At 39.5% G+C, this 21,439-nt stretch overlaps 2 protein-coding genes and 1 non-coding gene across 5 annotated transcripts in view; 2 read left to right on the forward strand and 1 right to left on the reverse strand.

The window, feature by feature from the left end:
- The window catches only part of LOC102738630 (glycine N-phenylacetyltransferase-like), a 21,641-nt gene extending 15,890 nt beyond the window's left edge, over positions 1–5,751 (forward strand). The window contains exons 4-6 of the mRNA XM_081798046.1: positions 1,797–1,923; positions 2,775–2,946; positions 4,613–5,751. Of these exons, the coding sequence (XP_081654172.1) occupies positions 1,797–1,923; positions 2,775–2,946; positions 4,613–5,015 (702 nt within the window). The 3' untranslated portion in view covers positions 5,016–5,751. The remainder of the gene's footprint in view (positions 1–1,796; positions 1,924–2,774; positions 2,947–4,612) is intronic.
- Positions 1–21,439, reverse strand: part of LOC102738344 (uncharacterized) — an 80,808-nt gene that overhangs the window by 33,283 nt on the left and 26,086 nt on the right. The gene's annotated exons all lie outside the window — the stretch shown is intronic.
- The window catches only part of LOC102749519 (glycine N-acyltransferase), a 17,750-nt gene continuing 16,547 nt past the window's right edge, over positions 20,237–21,439 (forward strand). The window contains exon 1 of the mRNA XM_081798048.1: positions 20,237–20,419. The gene's annotated coding sequence lies outside the window, so the exon portion shown is untranslated. The remainder of the gene's footprint in view (positions 20,420–21,439) is intronic.

Consider the following 21,439-nt stretch of genomic DNA (forward strand, 5'->3'; position numbering starts at 1 on the left):
GAGTGCAATTTCTGGGTCGTAGGGTAGCTCTATTTATAATTTTTTGAGGAACCTCCACATTGTTTTCCAAAGTGGCTGTACCAACTTGCATTCCCACCAACAGTGTAAGAGGGTTCCCCTTTCTCCACAACCTCTCCAACATTTGTTGTTTCTTGCCTTGTCAATTGGTATCTCAATGTGGTTTTGATTTGAATTTCCCTGATGGCTAATGATGATGAACATTTTTTCACGTGTCTGTTAGCCATTTGTATGTCTTCTTTTGAGAAGTGTCTGTTCATGTCTTCCGTGGTTTACATTTTAAAGACATCATGTGTCCAATAAGGGGTTAATATCCAAAATATATGAAGAACTTATACAACTCAACACCAAAAAAACAAATAACCCAATTAAAAAATAGGCAGAGGACCTGAACGGACATTTATCCAAAGAAGACATACAGATGGCCAACAGACACAATGAAAGATGCTCAATATCACTAATCATCAGGGAAATGCAAATTAAAACCACAATTAGATATCACTTTATACCTATCAGAATGGCTCAAATGAAAAACACAGGAAGTAAGTGTTGATGAGGTTGTGGAACAAAAGGAACCCTTGGACACTGTTGGGAATGTATATTAGTGCAGTCTCTACGGAAACAATAAGGAGGTTCCTCAAAAACTTAAAAATTAAATTACCATATGATCCAATAATTCTACTATTGGGTATTTACCCAAAGTAAGTGAAAATAATAATTTGAAAAGATATATGTGCCCCTATGTTTATTGCAGGATTATTACAATAACCAAGATATTGAAGTAATCCAATTCTCCACCAATATATGAATGGATAAAGAAAAAGTGTTTTTTATATATGTATGGATATATTATATATACATATATATATAATGAAATATTACTCAGCCATTAAAAAGAATGAAACCTTGTCATTTACAACAATGTGAATGGACTTAGAGGGTATAATGTTAAATAAGTCAGTCAGAGAAAGACAAATACCACATGATTTCACTCATATGTGGAATTTAAGAAACAAAACAAATGAACAAACAAAGAAAAAAGGGACAAAAAATCGATTCTTAAATACAGGAAAAAAAACTGGTGGTTGCCAGAGGCGGGGGGTGGGGGTGGGGGGAATGGGTGAAGTAGGTGAAGAGGATTAAGAGTGCATTTATCATGATGAGCACTGAGTAATGTATAGAAGTGTTGAGTCATTGTATTGTACACCTGGAACTAATATAATGTTGTATATTGATTGCACTTAAATAAACAATTTAAAAGAAAAAATAAGGACATCATGTGTCTTTATTTTGTGTAGCTATATCACATAAAAGTGAAAATTCCAATACAAGGTTACCTGTGTCAATTTCAATATTGTTATGTTTATAATCCATATGTTCTGAGACTCTTTTTTTTTTTTTTGAGACTCTTTTAAATAGAATAAGATTTACTCTTGCAATGGAAGCTTGCCTTTGACAGTAATTTCTTTCTCCTGAGGATTACAGAATTATAGAAGAATGCTTTCTAAACCAGTGCACATTTGGTTGACTTGAAATTATAACACAACATATAAATATCTAGTTTAGCAAGTTTTTCTTAACCATAAATTGAATAATTGATTAAATCCCTGACTTGCTCTCATGATGTAAATGATTCAGGAATAATGAGAATACATCAAGAAAAAATATCAATATTTATAAGTTTATAAAATAGCACAGTATAATGAAATACAAAGGCCAAGTATTCTAATCACTGGGCATATTCAATTTTATTTATTCCACATTACCTAACCAAACAGGAAATGACAGATGATTTTGATCACTACACCAACACCTACCAAGTTTATACTAAGAACCCCCAAAACTGTCAAGAATTCCTTGGTGCATCAGGTATCATCAACTGGAAACAACATTTGCAAATCCAAAGTAAGTAAGGGATCTGGGATGTGTGCTGGCTTCTGTGACTGTTCATGGCTACAACTGCAGGGTCACTTTTCATCCTGAGAACATTCCCCTACAGCCTTTGTAGGGGTAGGAAGCTCTACGAAACCCCACTCAGCTTGATGTTCATTCTTTGCATCAGCTGCTACCCCCTCTTCAGTGGAATAGAATTCAAACATTGCAAACTATAGCCTTGACACAAGTAACTGTGAGTAATGGAATTTCTTGTTAGCTGAGGATTCATGATATATTTTGCAGACATATTCAGGGTCCCTTAGTGTGATTAGGTGTGCAAGCAGAGCTCCCCCTCTGGCCTTCCATTCCTAGAATAAGAATGACAGTTCCTTGTGCCAGGGAGAACCTCCAGGTCACAAGAACAACCATGGGTGTGAGCATGCCCTCCAGAGTCAGATTCTCTAGGGTGGCATCCTTGCTCTTCCTGTTACTTGCTTTGTGATTTGAGCAAGTGATGTAACTTATCTATTATTCAGTTTCCTCATATGTAAAAAAAAATGAGGGTAGTAAAAGTACCTAAAACATAGGGTCAGTGGAAGAATTAAATGTGGTATTAGACCAATACGTGGGCATGAATTATGTGCACACTCAAGGTTGGCTACTATTTTTAAGATACCATTTCTCCACTGATTTCACAGTGATATAGTCAGGATGTCTAGTATTATCTGCTTGCATACGAGAGTGACTTGGGCATGGTCACATGGTTAAAGGCAACACCAGAAGCAATACTGCCTGACTTTAAATTCTGTATATTTCCACCAGCAAGCTTCTGTAGCATCTACACGGGCAATTATTTCTCACCTTACCTTACCCCTGTCTAGGTTCGCAGTCCAGCCTGAACGAAGTGATACAAAATCTTGCAGCTGCTAAATTGGTCAAGGTCAAGCAAAAACAAGGCATTATGTATATGTTGCCCGAGACAGCAAGTAAACTGCTCCCTTCCTTGCTGGAGGCAAAGAACTTACCTCTTAAATCTGGCAGACGCAAAATCATGTGAGTTTGAAAAAAGATACTCTGCATTACTCTCATCTTTCTGTATGGAAGTGGCCTCCCAACTTCTTTCCTTATGTTCACTCTTGCCTCCCTCCAATCAATTTCCAGGATGATCCTTTTGTACATGGATTATATCAATTCACTTAAAAGTCAATCACTTAAAAGTCATCAGTGTTGTTTTGTTTTTTTTCAGCTCACATGCCCATTACAGACATTTAGGGTCCTATGAGACCTGCAATCCACCATCTCTTGGACTTCATCTTGTCCCTCTTGCTTCCTCCTACCAGCAGCTTTGGCCTTTTTTCTGTGACTTGATTTCATACACTCACACATACCTTTGGATCATTGCATCTGTTCTTCCCTAAAATGTCCTTCCCTCTGATCTTTGCATAGTTGCTTCTTTCTTGCCATTCATATTCTCAAATATCATTTCCTTAGAGAGTTCTCCTCAGAGCAACCTAAAACCACCCCTTCCCATAATTCTTCATCACAAAACCCAATTTTTATTTTCCTCAGTGCACTTATCACTATCCGAAATCAGCTTTTTTGTGTATTTATTGACCTATTTGTTGTTTGATTCTTCCCTTGCAACAATTCAAACTCCACAAGATCAGGGGACACTCCTTATATTGTTCACCAATAAGTTTTCAGTAGCCAGAACAGAAAACAAAGTAGATGCCTCATAAATATGCAATGAATTTACTTCTCAGAACAAAAGTTTTCCAATAAAAAGAATTTAAACATATTATATATTTCCCTCCACTTATGCCTGAATAGAATTAAAACTGATACAGGGATTTGATCTGGAGACGTCCAATCCTATGGCCCTCTTGTGTGTTAATATGCCTGGAAAAGCCTTATTCACACTGTATTGCACCTTACATCTGAAAGACACATCCAAATCTAAAATCTCATTTGATTGTCTTGTCCATCCCATGAGATAGAGAAGGTAGGAGACATTATCCCCATCTTCCTGATGGAAAACAGGTCCAGTTGATGAAACAGCTTGTTCGGGTCACGTGGATGGTTAAGGGCATAACTGGGGCTCATGTCTACATTTCCTGTTTCCACATTGTGGGCTCTTTCCAGGTCACCTCCCCAACACTTCTCCACCACTGCAGCAGCCTTCAGACTTCAATGTTCTGTAAGGCGGGGGCTGCCTGCACTCCACATCCCTGCCTCTCCCTGGACTTCAGCTCTCCCACAGTGGCCAAGGAGAATCCAAAGATTCCAGGATTACAAGATACCAAGTTCTGGCTTTATAGCTTGCTAGCGTATGCTTTGAGGCACTTGCTTATTTTCTGCTTACCTATTCTTATGTGTAGAACAGGAATGTTATCAATTCTCCCATCTTCAGTGGAGAGTAACAGCAATGTTGACAAAAATAATGCTTTATTTTTGTGTAATTCTTATTTTTCGTGTGGCACAATCCTAGGTACTTATCATGTGATAGCTCTTATGCTATTTAGGGGTGCTACTAATATCACAACTGTGTTAATACCTCCATTTTATAAAAATATTGTGAATTCAGGCAATCTGGCTACAGAATCTATGCCTTTACTGTGCTCCAATTTGCATTGTCTGAAGACAGTTTTGGGGAAAACAAATATAATACTCCGCAGTATGTGTGATATTACGGGGTGTTCTTTTCCCTTGTTCTCAACAGCAACCAAGAGATGTTTAAACTCTCCTCAATGGATGTTACTCATGCTGCCTTGGTGAATAAATTCTGGCATTTCGGTGGCAATGACAGGAGCCAGAGATTCATCGAGCGCTGTATCCAGAACTTCCCCACCTTCTGCCTGCTGGGGCCCCAGGGGACCCCTGTGTCTTGGAGCCTGATGGACCAGACAGACGAGATACGGATGGGGGGTACTCTGCCTGAGTACCGGAACAAGGGTCTCATCTCCTATCTCATGGATGTTCACATCCATGCTCTGGACAAACTTGACTACCCTACCTATTACCATACATTTGTAACCAACAAAATCATACAGAAAATGAGTCACAGTCTGAATCATATCACCTTGCCCTGTGACTGGAACCAGTGGCACTGTGTGCCCCTGTGAAGCAGCCCTGAACACAAAACAGTGTTGGGTGGGCTGATGTGGCAGGAAGAGTGGATGGGTGGGCAGAGAGAAAGAATAAATTGTAATTAGCAGTAAAGTGGTACGTGTTGTCTGGGCTCTGGGAAGCAGTACAAATGGTCAACAGAATCACACAGTCCCTGCTCTTAAACCACTCATGGACTTCCCTTTGGGTCCAGCAGACCTGGCATGGCCAGACCTTCCTGTAGTGGACCCTGGTCTTGTTCAGTTTCCTACACTTCTGGATCTCAGTGACACTATTCAGCTGCATTCTGCCCTAATGCTTCTCCTGGAACTCCTATCTTACAAGCGGAGTATTGCTAATGAGCATATCCCGACACTTTTGCCAAGATGTGGCATTATCTTAAGGGTATAGTGTAATTATCCTCTCTCTTTTCTTTACCCTCCCTCTCCCCCCCCACCCTCAACTAGCTTCACTGAGGTATAATTGACAAATGAAATTGTAATATATTTAAAGTACAAAACGTGGTAATATATACATATATACACATATACATTGTGAAAGGCCTCCCGCAACCAAGTTAATACTTTCATTATTTCATATACTTACTTTTGTGTGTGTGTGAGAGAACACTTAAGATCTAATCTCTTAGCGACGATGGACTCTAAAAAACAAACTGAGGGTTCTAGAGGGGAGGGGGGTGGGAGGATGTGTTAGCCTGGTGATGGGTATTAAAGAGGGCACGTTCTGCATGGAGCACTGGGTGCTATACACAAACAATGAGTCATGGAACATTACATCAAAAACTAATGATGTAATGTATAAGTGATTAACATAACAATAAAAATTTTAAAAAAAGATCTAATCTCTTAGCAAATTTTAGTGACACATTACAGAATTATCAACAATAATCACCATGCTATATATTAGGTCCTTAGCACTTAACTCATCTTAAGACTGAAAGTTTGAACACTTTTACCAGCCTCTCCCTATGCCATCCACATCCCAGCCCCTGGCAACCACCATTTTTCGAACTCATAGAAACCACTCATATTTCTATGAGTTCGACTTTTTTTTTTTTTTTTTGAGGTTCCACATATAAGTGATACCATAGTATTTGTCTTTATCTGTCTGGCTCATTTCACTAATATAATGCCCTCCAGATTCATCCATGCTGTCACAAATGGCAGGATTTCCTTGTTATTTTATGGATGAATAATATTCCATTGTGTGTGTGTGTGTGTGTGTGTGTGTTTGCATCACATCATTTTTATCCATTCATCTGTCAATGGACACTTAGCTTGTTTCCATGAGTTGGCTGTTGTGAACAATGTGGTGAATGTGGGAATGCAGAAATCTTTCCTAGGAAGTGATTTCATTTCCTTTGGATCTATATACCCAGAAGTAGGACTGCTGAATCATACTGAAGTTCTATTTTTAATTTCTTGAAGAACCTCCACACTGTTTTCGATAGTGGCTGTAATGATTTACATTCCTACCAACAGTGCACAAAGGTTCCCTTTTCTCCACATCCTTGCTAGCCTCGTTATCTCTTGTCTTTTTGGTAACACAAACCCTGACAGGTGAAGGTAATATCTCACTGTGGTTTTGATTTGCCTATCCTGATGGTTAGTGATGAGCATCTTTTCATGTACCTATTGGCCATTTGTGTGTCTTCTTCAGAAAAAATGTCTTTTCAGGTCCTCTGCTCATTTTTTGGTTGGATTATATGGGGTTTTGTTTTATTTTGCTCTTGAGCTATATGAGTTCCTTATATATTTTGGATATTAATCTCTCATTAGATATATAGTTTTCAAATATTTTCTCCCATTTCATACTATGCCTTTTTATTTTGTTGATGGTTTCCTTTGCTGTGCAGAAACTTTTTAGTTTGATGTAGTCCCACTCATTAATTTTTGTTTTTACTGTGTTTGCTTTTGGTGTCAAATCCAAAAAAATGTTACCAACACCAATGTCAAGGAGTTTTTCCCCTAAGTCTTCTTCTGGGAGTTTTATGGTTTCTGGTCTTATGTGTATGTCTTTAATTCATTTTGAGTTGATTTTGTGTATAGTGTAAGGTAGTGGTCTAATTTCATTCTTTTGCATGTGGATATCCAGGTTCCCCAACACCATATATTGAAGAGACTGTCATTTCTTTATTATGTATTTCTGGAACTTTTGTTGAAAATTACCTGACCATATATGCATGGGTTTATTTCTGGGCTCTCTACTCTCTTCCAGTAATCTATGTGTCTGCTTTTATGCCAATATTACACTATTTTGATTATTATAGTTTTCTAACATAGAAGTCAGGAAGTATAATGTCTCCTGCTTTCTTCTTCTTTCCCAGAATCTTTTTGGCTATTTGGGGTCTTTCGTGGTTCCATACAAATTTTAGGATTGTTTTTTCTATTTCTATTGGAATTTTGATAAGGATTGCCTTGATAAGGATTGCTTTTCGTAGAATGGACATCTGCACAATATTAATTTTTTCAGTCCATGAACATAGAATCCTTTTCCATTTATGTGTGTCTTCTTAAATTTCTTTCATTAATGTTTTATAGTTTTCAGTGTACAGATCTTTGACCTCCCTGTTTAAAACTATTCCTAAGCATTTTATTCTTTTTGTTGTTACTATAAATGGGACTTTCTTAATTTCTCTTTCTGATAATTCATCGTTAGAGTCTAGAAATCAACTCATTTTTGTGTCCTGACTTTGTATTCTGCAACTCTACTGATTTGTTTCTTAGTTTTAGTAGGGTTTTTTTGGGGGGGGGGTAGAATCTTTAGGGTTTTCTATACATAAGATAATGTCACCAGTAGACACAATTTCACTTCTTTCTTACTTGGATGGCTTTTACCTCTTTTCCCAACCTGCAGTGCTATGTTGAAGATAAGTGGCAAGAGTAGACATCTCTTTTTCCTAATCTTAGAGGAAAAGTTTTCAGCTTTTCACCATTGAATATGATGTTAGCTGTGGGCTAATATACAGGGATAAAATCCACTTGCTCATGGTGTATGATTCTTCTAAAGTGTTGTTGAATGTGGCTTGCTAGTATTTTGTTGAGTATTTTTGCATCTATGTTCATCAGGGACACTGATCTTTAGTTTTCTTGTGTGTCCTTGTCTAACTTTGGTATCAGGGTGATGTCGGCCATATAAAATGAGTTTGGAAGTGTACCCTCCTCTTTAATTTTTTCGAAGGGTTTGAGAAAGGTTTGCATTAATTCTTCTTTAAATGTTTGGTAGAATTCACCAATGAAGTCCTCTGGTCTTGAGCTTTTCTTTGTTGGGAGTTTTTGATTATTCAGCTTCCTTACTAGTAATTGGTTTGATCAGATTTTATACTTCTTTATAATTTAGTTTTTATAGGTTCCATGTTTCTAAGAATTTTTTTTTAAAGATTTTATTTATTTGACAGAGAGAGACACAGCGAGAGACGGAACACAAGCACGGGGAGTGGGAGAGGGAGAAGCAGGCTCCCCGCTGAGCAGGGAGCCCGATGTGGGGCTCGATCCCAGGTCCCTGAGGCTATGACCTGAGCTGATGGCAGACACTTAATGACTGAGCCACCCAGGCGCCCCATGTTTCTAAGAATTTATCAATCTCTTCTAGGTTATCCTATTTGTTGGTTAATAATTGTTCATGGTGGTCTCTTGTGATTCTTTTCATTTTTGTGTCATCATTTGTAATCTCTCTTCTTTCATGTCTGGTCTTATTCATTTGAGTCTTTTCTCTTTTTTTCTTAGTTGGTCTACCTAAAAGTTAATCAATTTTGTTTATCCTTAAAAAATCCCTTAGTCTCACTCTGAAAAACAAACTGAGGGTTCTAGAGGGGAGGGGGGTGGGAGGATGGGTTAGCCTGGTGATGGGTATTGAGGAGGGCACGTTCTGCATGGAGCATTGGGTGTTATGCACAAACAATGAATCATGGAACACTACATCTAAAACTAATGATGTAATGTATGGGGATTAACATAACAATAAAAAAATTTTTTAAAAATCCCTTAGTCTCTTTTATCTTTTCTATTATTTTTTAGTCTCTATTTTATATATTTATGCTCAAGTAGTTTTCTTCTTTTTACTAATTTTGTGCCTATTTCTTCTTTTTTAATTTTTTGAGGTGTGAGATTAGATTGAGATCTTTTTCTCTTAAGTTAAGCATTTATCATCATAAACTTTTATCTTTGAATTGCTTTTGCTGCATCGTATACATTTTGGCATATAGTGTTTCCTTTTTCATTTGTCTGAAAAAATTTTTAATTTTTTGACTCACTGTTGTTCAGGAACATATTATTTAATCTCCAAATATTTGTGTATTTTCCAGTTTTTGTCTTTGTTACTGATTTCTAGTTGTATGTCACTGTGGTCAGAGAAGATGCTGGGTATGATTCCAATCTTTTAAAATTTGTTAAGACTTGTTTTGTGGTCTAATATATAACCTATCCTGGAGAATGTTCCATGTGCCCTTAAGAAAAATGTGTACTCAGTTACTGTATCATGGAATGTGTGTATGTATCTGTTAGGTCCATTTGGTCTAATAGGTAGCTACAATCCAATGTTTCTTTCCTGATTATCTGCCTGGGTGATCTATTCATTGTTGAAAGTGGAATATTGAAGTCCCTTACTATTATTTTTATTGTTTTCTATCTCTCATTTCAGATCTGTAAATATCTGCTTTATATATTTAGGCACTCCATTGTTTGGTACATATACATTTTTAAGTGTTATATTCTTTGAATAAATTGACCTTTTTATCATTATATAATGACCTTTCTTTCTTGCTATAGTTTTGACTTAAAGTCTATTTGGCCTGATATAGTAAAACTACTCCTACTCTCTTTTGGTTTCCATCTGTACTGAATATCTTTCAACTTGAGGAAATTCTTTTAACATTTGTTGTAAGGCTGCTCTAGTGGTAATGAACTCCTTCAGCTTTTGTTTGCCTGGGAAAATCTATCTCCCCTCAAGTTCTGAAGGAAACTTTCATGGGTAAAGCAGTTCTTGGCTGGCAGTTGTTTTTCTTTCAGCACTTTGAATATATCATTCCACTCCCTTCAAGCATGCAAGGTTTCTGCTGAAAAAAATCTGCTTGTAGTCTTATTAGGGTTTCCTTCTATGTAAAAGTAACTTTTTCTTTAACAATTAAATTATAATGTGTCTTGGTGTGGGTCTCTTTGGATTAAAAAAATTTTTTTTTTGGTTCTCTTTGGGTTTCCTGGATTTTAGTGTCTATTTCTTTCCCCAAGTTTGGGAAGTTTTTAGCCATTATTATTTTGGACACATTTCTGTGCTATTCTCTCTCTTTTCTCCTTCTGGGACATCTATAATAGGTATATTGGTCCACTTGATTGTGTTCCATAAATTGGTTAAGCTATTTTCACTTTTTATTTTTTTATTTTTGCTCCTCTGATTAGATTATTTCCACTGACCTATCTTTGAGTTTGCTGATCCTTTTCTCCATCTGATCTTGTCTATTGTTGAACCACTCTATTGAATTTTTCAGTTTAGTTATTGTGATTTGTTTGGTACTTTTAAAATATATTCTGTCTTTTTATTGAAATGCTCACTTTGTTCATGCACTGCTTTCCTGACCTTGGTGAGCATCTTTATGACCATTATTTGAAACTCTCTGTCAGGTAAATTACTTATCTATGTTTCATTAAGATTGGGTTTTTTGTTTGTTTGTTTGTTTGTTTGGAACATATTCCTCTGTTCTTTATTTTCCTTAACTCTCTGTACTGGTTTTTGCACATTAGATAAAACAGCCATGTCTCCCAATCTTGACAGACTTGCCTCATGTAGGAAATAATCTTTGTCAATAAGCTTGACCTGAGCCTTTATTTTCCTCAAGCCTCTGTGTTTGCACAAACCACTGTCTTTGCTTTTTGTGGTTCCCAGGAGATTAGGGTATGTCAAGATCTGTTGGTGTCCCAACAGCATGGGAATTACCCACATGCCTGTTTAGGCTCCCAGAGAGCTATTATGTGCCAGCCCCTTCAGCTTCCAATGCAAGCTAATTAGAAGCCCAACATCCAGGCAGCACCTGGAAAAGTCAAGATATTACAATCTAGCCCCTATCAGAGAGAAACTGGGAACTGGGTGTTTTTGCCTACTTACTCTGTGCTAAGCCAGAGGGGATAGCCTCTGGGAAAGCTTTTGTAAAAGCTACCTCTTTATTTTGTGTGTTCCTGAGGGATTCATGAATGCTGAACCTCACTGGTTCCCAAAGGTAGGTAATTTAGAAGTCAGTCCCTCAAAGGACAGCCCTAGAAGATGAGGTGCTAAAAAAAAAAGGATAGAGAGAAGATGATGAGGTAGTAGATTTGTAGACAAACTCCTTTCAGGAAGGAGCTGGAGCCTTTGTTTTATTACTGCAGTTATCCCAGGAGAGAAAGCAGAAGATATATCCACCAGCTCTTTTAGGTTGCTGGGAATATCCCAGTGAGCTCCCACATGTGAGTTGATTAGAAGCCAGAACCTAAGGCAGCAGCTGGGAAAGTATACGGTCAAATCCTTTCCAGGGAGAAACTGGGAGATGGCATTTTGCCTGCTCCTTCTGTGCTGAGCCTGGAAGGGATAGCTGCAAAAAAAAAAAAAATGCTCATGCACCCATTTTAAAACTGCTTCTTTGTTTGATGTGGCCCTGTGAGATTCATGTATGTCAAGCCACACTGGCTCTCAGAGAAAGGTGATTTGGGGGCCCATCCCTTGGGTGGTAGCCTTAAAACTGGGTACTATATATGTGGTCTAACCCTTTGCTTCTCAGGAAGAAACTGGGAGTTGGGGGTTCCCTACCAATTGTAAGGTGCTGTGCTGGGGTGGGGTTTATGGCAAGCATATCTTAGCCCTTCCTATCCATTTCATTGTGACTCTCTTCTCATTCACCTAATGTGTACAAGTTGCTCTGCAAGTTTCTGGATTTCTCTCAGAGGGAAATGCCCCCTCTGAGCGTGTCCCTGGGAGGAGAGAAAGTCAAGAGCCTCACATCCCACCATCTTGGTGACATCACTCCTGACCCCCTTTATTTACTGACCAAAGTGTGTCCTATCTCTTCCTTAGGTGTTGTGAAGTGAATCTTTCACTAGTAGCCCTTTGATCTCTGTTTAATAATCATGTTAACATATTATGCACATAAATATATGATATCAGGTGTATATGATCCTCAGGGTGTTCTTAAGAGAAAGACTGACTAGTGGTAACATTTTTCCTCACAGAAACCCCAAGAGAGTGAGAACAGTGTTATCTTTCTTGAAAAGGGTCAATTTCCTTCCTGATAATCACCCTGCTATAAACAAATTTTGTGTTTGATTGTGGAAGTTAAACTAGAGGGTCCATCAGTTGGAAGACATTGAGAGGGGATAGTGGGCACAAACAGTCTGTCTATAGGTCTATAGATAATAGATGAATCTATATATATATTTGTGAATATGTTTATAGATCTCTCTATATATGTGTGTGTGTATATTTATAGATCAGTATATAAAGAGATCAATATATATCAAATGACAAATATTCAATTGTACTAATATATCACATTTACACAACCTTTACTTAATATGGAATACTAAAGTTCCTACTGTGTGCCAGGGTCTATTCTAGGAATTTGGACACATACTGAATGAAACATAGATCCCTTGAGGAGCTTACATTCTAGTAATCACCTATTAATATAAAACAAAACACATCAATAATATTATATAAACACTGGGGGTGGAGCAGTGTAGTGTAGTGATTAAAAGTACATACTGTGGAGCTGGACTCTGAATGAAAATCGCAGATCTGCCTTTTGTTGGCTCTATAAAGTGGGGGAAATTATTTAAGATCTCTGTGTCACAGAATTCTCATCTTTAAAATGAGGGAAAATGACAGTTCCCAAATTATAGGTGTATTGCACAAATCAAATGAATGAGAAAATATAAACAAATTGGGAAAATGTCTGGCACATATTAAGCACTCCAAAAACATAAGTTGTAAATTTTAGTATTAAGCACCAGGATAGGTGCAATATGGACTGAAGATTATCTTTATAAGGTGGGGGGGAGGGGCAGGCAGGGAATGGTTAGCAAATTGGGTGAGACCAAGCTATAAGATGTCCAGAGTATAATTTATAAATTGGATTCAAAATAATTGGGTACAAATCTAGCACTTACCACGTATATAAGTTCAGTAGTCCTTGTGCCAGAAATGTCAGTGTCAGGAAAAGGAAATATACATTTTTATTGGCTAGAGTCCCAGTATGGACACCAGTTGAATTACTAGGCAGACACAAATTACCCCTTTTCATGATCCCTATTAAACATGCTGACTATTGAAAGCCAAATTGGTTTATAGCAAAGGAAAGAATATTTTCAGCTAGGATATATAATAACACAGAAAGACATAAACCAAGAAATGCCTGGCAAGGACATTCACCAGAGTTATTTGAAATTCTACTTGAAGGATCATTTTCCCCACACTGCCACCTACCTTTCTGTCCTTTGTGGCCCCATATTTAGAATCACATCCTCCATCTCCACCACTCAGCAATAGCACAGTTGCTGCACTTCTCATCTTGAACCATTTTTAAGGCACCCCCAAAGTCCCTGAAATTAACATCGACATTAACCAATTCTGCAATCTTGGTCCTATTATCAAATGTTAGAGCTGGCTAGATGTTCCATAGTGAGAGGATATGTGTCCTAGCCTGTCCTTAAATATTAGAAACCTCTGAGACCCAAACTGGGGGCCCAAGTTTTCTTTCTGCCTCTTTCTCTCATTTATGATGCCTGCAACAATAATAGAAAAGATTGTGTTTTATATCCTTTTTCTGGACCTACTATCTAGCTGAATCCAGATACTGTTTTGGGAAGGCATGAAAAAACAAGAGACTTGGAATTTAAGACTTTTTAGTATATCTGAATTGCCAGAAGGAAGAGGGGAAGAGCTCTCCATACCAAGATTGTAGACCATCACAGTCTATTTCCTTAACACACCAAACTAACAAGCCATCACATCCATAGGTGTACAAGCTAAGATCCCTCTCTAAGACATCCCTGTGGTCAACAAGGGAGGAGGGATACTGTGTCACTAAAGTAGTTATAGGAGACCTCATGACACTCAGAGAGAGAAGAAGATTCCTCATGATACCAGTTGGAAAGACAGGATTACATGTCATGCATGAGATTGACACACTGCCTCCTGGTGTGCAGCAGGAAGGGGAATATGGATGCTGTCTTCATAAGTTACCTAACTTTACAAAGGCTATTTAAAAGTAATGTTAAGTTCTTCCTCAATTTTACTGAGTCTTTTTTCTTTAACCATGACATGCAGCACTGTTTTATTATAGAGGTTGGTTTCCTTATAATGTTCCCTCTGTAGATATATAATCTACACATTTATTCTTCTATATTATTCATTAGGCTATCCTATGTTTTTGTGTAGATGGTCTTGCTCACCATCACTGTAGAAAATATTTAAGGGAGATGGACATGGTCCGGAGAGGAAAGAGAAGGTTCTCCTACTGTATATAATAGCTTGATGGTTTTTGCCATCTAAACCACAAACCCCAGGGTTTTCTGTCCTCATCTTAATGCAGTTCTTCTGGGATTTATTGACATTCTTTATTTACTTAGTCTCCTTGTGAATTTTATTGTCTCATTTAAAAGTTATTTATAGGGGCGCCTGGGTGCCTCAGTCGTTAAGCGTCTGCCTTTGGCTCAGGTCATGATCCCAGGGTCCTGGGATCAAGCCCCACATCGGGCTCCCCACTCTGTGGGAAGCCTGCTTCTCCCTCTCCCTCTGCCTGCTGCTCACCCCTGCTTGTGTGCGCTCTCTCTCTGTCAAATAAATAAAAATCTTTTTAAAAAATAATTTAAAAAAACATAAAATATAGACCCTGAAATATTTTTTTAAAGATTTTATTTATTTGACCACCCTGAAATATTTAAGGGGAAAAAGTTGTGAAATGTATTACTTTTAAAAGATATAGCAAAAAGGGGCACCTGGGTGGCTCAGTCGTTAGGCATCTGCCTTCAGCTCGGGTCATGATCCCGGAGTCCTGGGATCGAGCCCCGCATCGGGCTCCCTGACAGGCGGGAGGCCTGCTTCTCCCTCTCCCACTACCCCTGCTTGTGTTCCTGCTCTCGCTCTCTCTCTGTCAAATAAATAAATAAAATATTTTAAAAAAGATATAACAAAAAATATTAAAAGTAATTATACATGTAATTGTATATAAAGCAAATGTGTCCAAATCTTAATAGATAAATCCAGGTGAAGAATAGACAAGTTCTAATTATATCATCTTGCAATTTTTCTGTAGGTTTGTAATTTTCTTTTTTCCAGCTCGACTGAAGTATAATTGGCAAAGTTTTAAGATATTTAAAGTGTATATAATGGTGACTTGATATCCACACTGTGAAAGAGCTCCTCCTATCTAGTTAATGAACATACCCAACACCTCACATATTTATCACGTGTGTGTGAACATTTAAGTTCTACTCCCTCAGCAAATTTCAATTACATAATACTGTTAACTACAGTCACCATGTTTTACATTAGTTCCTCAGATCTTACTCATCCGATAGCTGAATGTTTGTATCCTTTTACCAACGTCTCCCTATTTCCCCTACCCCACAGCTCCTGGCAACCACTTTTCTATTCCCTGTTTCTATGAGTTTCACTTCTTTTTTTTTTTTTTAAGGCAGGGGAGTCTCCCCGGATCTGCCGCTTGTTGGGTCCCTGCTGGAGGAGCAGTGGCCCGACTGTGCCACGGATCACAGTTTATGGCAACCCCGAGCTGAGAGCCCACTCCTTGGCTCTGTCTCTGCAGCTGGCTTCCCTGCTTCGATACCTGGGAGCTTTGCCACACTCAGGCACCCCCAGTCTTTCTGTGACCCTGAGGGTCCTGAGACCACACTGTCCCAGCGAGTGTTCCAACCCCCGCTTAGCCACTGGAGCGACGTCCCTCAGCAAAGCCGACTACTAAAAGTTCCGACTTTGTGCTCTGCTGCTCTATCACTTGATGGTAGCGGCTGATGGAGGCCCACGCTATCTTCCTGAATATCACCTCGGATTCACTTCTCTGTATGTCCTACCTTCCAGAAAGTGGTCGCTTTTCTGTTCAGAGAGTTGCTGCTATTCTTTTCTTCAATCTCCTGTTGAGTTCGTAGATGTTCAGAATGGTTTGATTCCTATCTAGCTGAATTCCTGGGACCAGAGGAAATTTAGGTCTCCTACTCCTCTGCCATCTTGCTCCTCCCCTCTCCCCCCAGTAGAAACTTTTAAAGAAATGTTTCTCTCTGTCATTTCATCAATATGAGCCTTATGGAAAAGTACTAAACCCAGAACACCAGAAAAGAATTATTTCCACTAAATATCTGTACATGCATAATGCATTATATTCAATTATCCTTTCTTTATTTAATAAAGCATTTATATATGCTTACCATGTATCAGGAACTTCTTTGAGCAATTATTGTCTAAGCCATTATAATTATGTATATCTAAATGAAGAAAAGATGTAATCTCATTTCTGCTTATATTTAGGGTTTGGAAAGCTGGAAAAAGCATTGTTCCCACACTAATGATAAGAGAAGGCTGGATAAACTAAAATCATACTTCTTCTGGAACTCATTAAGGATCTGCAGGCACAAGGCAACCCACCAGCTGGAATTCCAATTAAGGAAGGGCACCTCTTCGGTAAGAAAGGAAACACAGACTCACTTATGGCAGAACAGGGGAAGGACTTAATATTTCCTCAAAACCCTGCAAAGTAAGTGCCATTATTTACTCCTTTCTCTAGATACAAGAGCAGAACCATGGAAAGAGGAAATAATTTGTCCTAGGTCATCTAGTAGGAAAGTGGTGCAGTCAGGATCTCAACCCTGTTGGTTTGGCCCCATCATCCTCCCTCTGAGCCACTATGCAATGCAGCTTCTATCATCATTACCTGGACCTGCACCCAGCACCCAGAGGAAAACACATAGATAGAACTAATGCCACTGCTCCTGAACCTTTCTCCTTGTATTTGACCCCAAAGTGTGTGAGAAGATTTATAACTGTTATTTCATATAACAGAGCAAGGATAATAACCACAGAGTCAAGGAAGAGCATGAAAAATTTTTGGTTACCTGATACAACATTTTTGTCAGCTGAGGAAACCACCCAGAGAGGTTAAAAGACTAGTTTAAGATACAGGTGGTAGAGACACAAATCTTGACTGACTGAGTGTTAAGGCTGAAGGAGACAGAGAATCAGGGTTCTGGTGTCGGGGGCTGGGGCACAGGGGACACTACTCTTTTGTTATAGTCAGCCTTTGTGAGATGTGGACTCTACAGGGACCAAGGTGCCCACTCTGCTGATAGGGACAGAGCAGTTTCAGTGGCCTTTGGCCTTGGAGAAAGAATAAGGAATGATTGTAATGATTTCAACCTTAGGAGATAAAATTAAGAATTAGTATTCTAGGAATCAAGACTCCTAGAAAGGACAGAGAGAAATATGTGCAGACCTGTGCTCTGCTGGTCCATAGACTGGAGGAGCACACAAGTTTTTCAACTTTCTCTCTCAACACTAGTCACTTCTGTCCCTGCTCCTCTGATGGGAATGACTCTTCTTCCCATTATAATGAAACCAACCACTAACCCAGTGAATAAGGATGAATGTGATGAGGACAAGGACCCAGAGAGTGTCAAGCTTCCCTTCTTGGTTGTTTTACACAGAGAAGCTGAGACTCAAAGTATCTTTTCTATGAACCATCCTTTCTTTCCTGAGAATGGGAAAGCAAGTGCTAAGACTGTGATAATGTTGGGGTAGTGGGCACTTCAGAGTGAAAAGGCTCTGGGTTTAAATTCTATCTAATTCAGCCACACTGAGCCTCAGTGTCCTCCTCCATAATAGTGAGACTAAGAAGTGCCCACATTGAGTCACTGGGATGTTTAACCACACCTTCAAAATGGGCAAGGGAGAGGGCACAGCTTATCCTTAAAAAGGAGGATCCTAACAACTCTAGTCACTCCATGCAAATATTTTCTTTTCTGTGTATGTGTAAGAAAAGACACCAGATTCTGCAAATCAGACCTCATCCCTATCTTTCCTATCACCTTGCTCTCATTGCAGGTACTTGAGAATGGGAACGCAACATGCCCCTCCTGGTACCTGGTCTTTTGGTATCACACAGCTTTAGGATTGCAGAATTATGGCAGGGCTGGTTGGGGCAAAGAGCAACCTGGTGTTTTGGAAAAAGAAATTCACGTGGCACATGGCCAGCCTCTCACTCTAGCAGAGCTAGCTCCCTCAACAAGAGTTCCAGAGAAGAAGGGCTGCATTTCACAAGAGCTGACACTCAGATTTTTTTGCTTACATGCAAGGTCCACTATATGGCCTCTGCTCAGTAATTTCTGAAGGAGACAAACCTAAACGCAGTCTGCAAAACCCTGCCGAACTGACAGCATCAGAGGGAAATTTCATCCTCTAGGAGTCTGCTCTTCTTCATTTGTTCCTGGGGACACCTGCAAGGATTGGTGTGGAGACAATTTTCCAGGTGGGGACTCATACTTTAAAAAAAAAAAAAAAAGATAACCATTGCTTTATGACCTCATCTCCACTTAAGTGAGACAAATCAAAATGTGATCAGACTATGAGGGCAAATATACTTAAGGAAAAGGAATAACTTAAGAAACATGTATCTGGCACTTAGTTTGTGAAGGGTAACTTGTTATGTAATATGAAAAATTCTTGCAGGTCTCTGATCTGAAGTAATAAATGAATGAGGAAAGATTGGACACTTTCTGGAAGCAGGGGGTAAATGGAACCCTTAATGTGTGGGGACTGCACATATCATATTTAATCCTTCTGGTTATATTATAAGGGAGGTAGTTTTTTTTCCCTGCATGTGACTCTTAAGAAGGTTGCTATACTTTAAGTCAGAAAAGAAAGAAGTAGATGAATACAAGTGTGCCTTGTCTGACTGAGCTTCACTATGTTGTGCTTTGCAGATATTGTGTTTTTTCAAATTGAAGGTTTGAGGTGACCCACATCAAGCAAGTCTATGGGCACCATTTTCCAACAGCATTTGTTTCCTTTGTGTCTCTGTGTCACATTTTGGTAATTCTTACAGTATTTCAAGCTTTTTCATTATTATTATATTTGTTATGGTGCTCTGTGATCAGTGATCTTTGGTGTTACATTTGTAATTTTGGGGGGATGCCACGAACTGTGCACATATAAGATAATGAACTTCATCACTAAATGCTGTGTGTTCTGACTGCCCTTCTGATGTCTCTCTCCTTCTCCTCGGGCCTCTCTATTCCCTGAGACACAACAATAATAAGAATAATAAGAAAGCAAAACAACCTCATTGCTGATATAGAAAATTTTAGTTGTCCGGATAGAAGATTAAACCAGCCACAACATTCCCTTAAATCAAAGCCTAATCCAGAGCAAGGCCTCTCTTCAATTCTATGAAGGCTGATAGAGGTGAAGAAGCTTCAGAAGAAAAGTCTGAAGCTAGCAGAGGTTGGTTAATGAGGTTTGAGGAAAGAAGATGTCTCCATAACATCAAAGTGCAGGGGGAAGCAGCAAGTGCTGAGAGAGAATCTGCAGCAAGTTATCCACAAGATCTAGCTATGATGTTAATGATGGTGGCCTCACTAAACAACAGATTTTCAATGTAGATGAAACAGCCTTCTATTGAAAGAAGATGCTGTCTAGGAATTTCATGGCTAGAGAGAAGTCAATGCCTGGCTTCAAAGCTTCAAAGGACAGGCTGACTCTCCTGTTAGGGACTAATGTAGCTGGTGACTTTAAGTTAAAGCCAGTGTTCATTTGCATTCTGAAAATCCTAGGGCCCTTAAGAATTATGGTAAATCAGGACATCTGGGTGGCTCAGTCAGTTAAGCATCTGCCTTCAGCTCAGGTCACGATCCCAGGATCCTGGGACCAAGCCCCATATCAGGCTCCTTGCTCAGCAGGGAACTTGCTTCTCCCTCTGCCTGCTGCTCCCCCTGCTTGTGCTCTAACATCCTCATGCTCTCTCTCTCTGACAAATAAATAAATAAAATCTTTGGGATGCCAGGATGGCTCAGTCAGTTAAGCGTCTGCCTTTGTCTCAGTCATGATCCCCGGGTCCTGGGATGGAGTCCTGCATCAGGCTCCTTGCCTGATCTTAAGAATATTATATAAGCTTCACTGATGGAACAGAGGCGGGGTTTCTGAGGATTGACTCCAATTTCCAAAAAAAGTTCTACTGTGGGTAAAATGCTGTCAAACAGCATCACATGTGGAGGGGAAAAGATGGCGGATGAGTAGGGGACCCTGTACCAACTGGTCCCCAGAATTGAGCTAGATATCTACCAGACCACTCTGAGAACCCAAGAAATCAGCCTGAGATGTAAGAAGATAGAGCTGGATCTCTACAAACAGAAGATCGCCAGCAGTTGGTTTCGAGGTACAAAGCGGGGAGCCGGGATTCCGCGGGCAGATATCAGAGGATAAACAGCAGCAGGAGGGAGCCTGGCTGTGGGGATCCTACACCGCCAGTGAGTGACAGCCTCCTGCTCTGGGGACAGGGCACAGACTTGCAGACCAGTAGCAGCAGGGAAAGGACTTTAGACAGAAACTGGAGCAGTGGGGCCATGCGTGCGAACTGGGGGCGGCTGGCGGTTTTAGAAGCACAAAAGGCAGAGATGTGCCCCGACCTGGAGGCAGGGCTGGGAACACTGTAGAGGAGCGCACAACCCAGGACTGCAGTTTATAGCAGCACAGACAGAAACAGAGAGACTGTGGCCTGGAGAGCTCACTGAAGAACAGATTGCAATCTCTCTGCTCTGAGGCAGAGGGTTGTAAACTGTCTCTTCTGCTCTGACTCTTGGAAGAGACACAAAAAGCTGCCAGGGAAAGCCACCAGAGAACAAAAGCCCCAAAAAGCAGTTCATAGTGAGCCCATCCCCTGCCACAGGGGGGCAGGGCAACTCTGCCCAAACAGGGCTGCCTGAGTAACAGCGAAATAGACCACTCCCCCAAAAGACAGGCTGGGAAAACAAGAGGCCAGCGACCCTAAGGTCCCTAGAAAACAGGTGCATCTTGCTTGGGTTGTGGTCAATAATTTGGACTCTGTACATTCCCTCAACCACCAATCAACAGAATGACTAGGAGGAGGAACCCCCAAAATAGGAAAGACTCAGAGATTATGACTTATGCCACAGATTTATAAATGGATGCAGATATAACCAAGATGTTGGAGATGGAATTCAGGCTGGCAATTGTGAAGACAATAGCTAGAATGGAGAAATCAATTAATGGCAACATAGAGTCTCTAAGGGCAGAAATGAAAGCTGAATTGGCAGAACTTAAAAATGCTATCAATGAGATCCAATCTAATCTAGATAATCTAACAGCTAAGGTAAGTGAGGCAGAAGAAAGAATTGGTGACCTGGAAGACAATTTAATAGATAAAAAGGGAAAAGAG

This window comes from Leptonychotes weddellii, chromosome 11 (assembly GCF_054177405.1).
Source record: "Leptonychotes weddellii isolate Sample4059 chromosome 11, ASM5417740v2, whole genome shotgun sequence".
Lineage (NCBI taxonomy): Eukaryota > Metazoa > Chordata > Mammalia > Carnivora > Phocidae > Leptonychotes > Leptonychotes weddellii.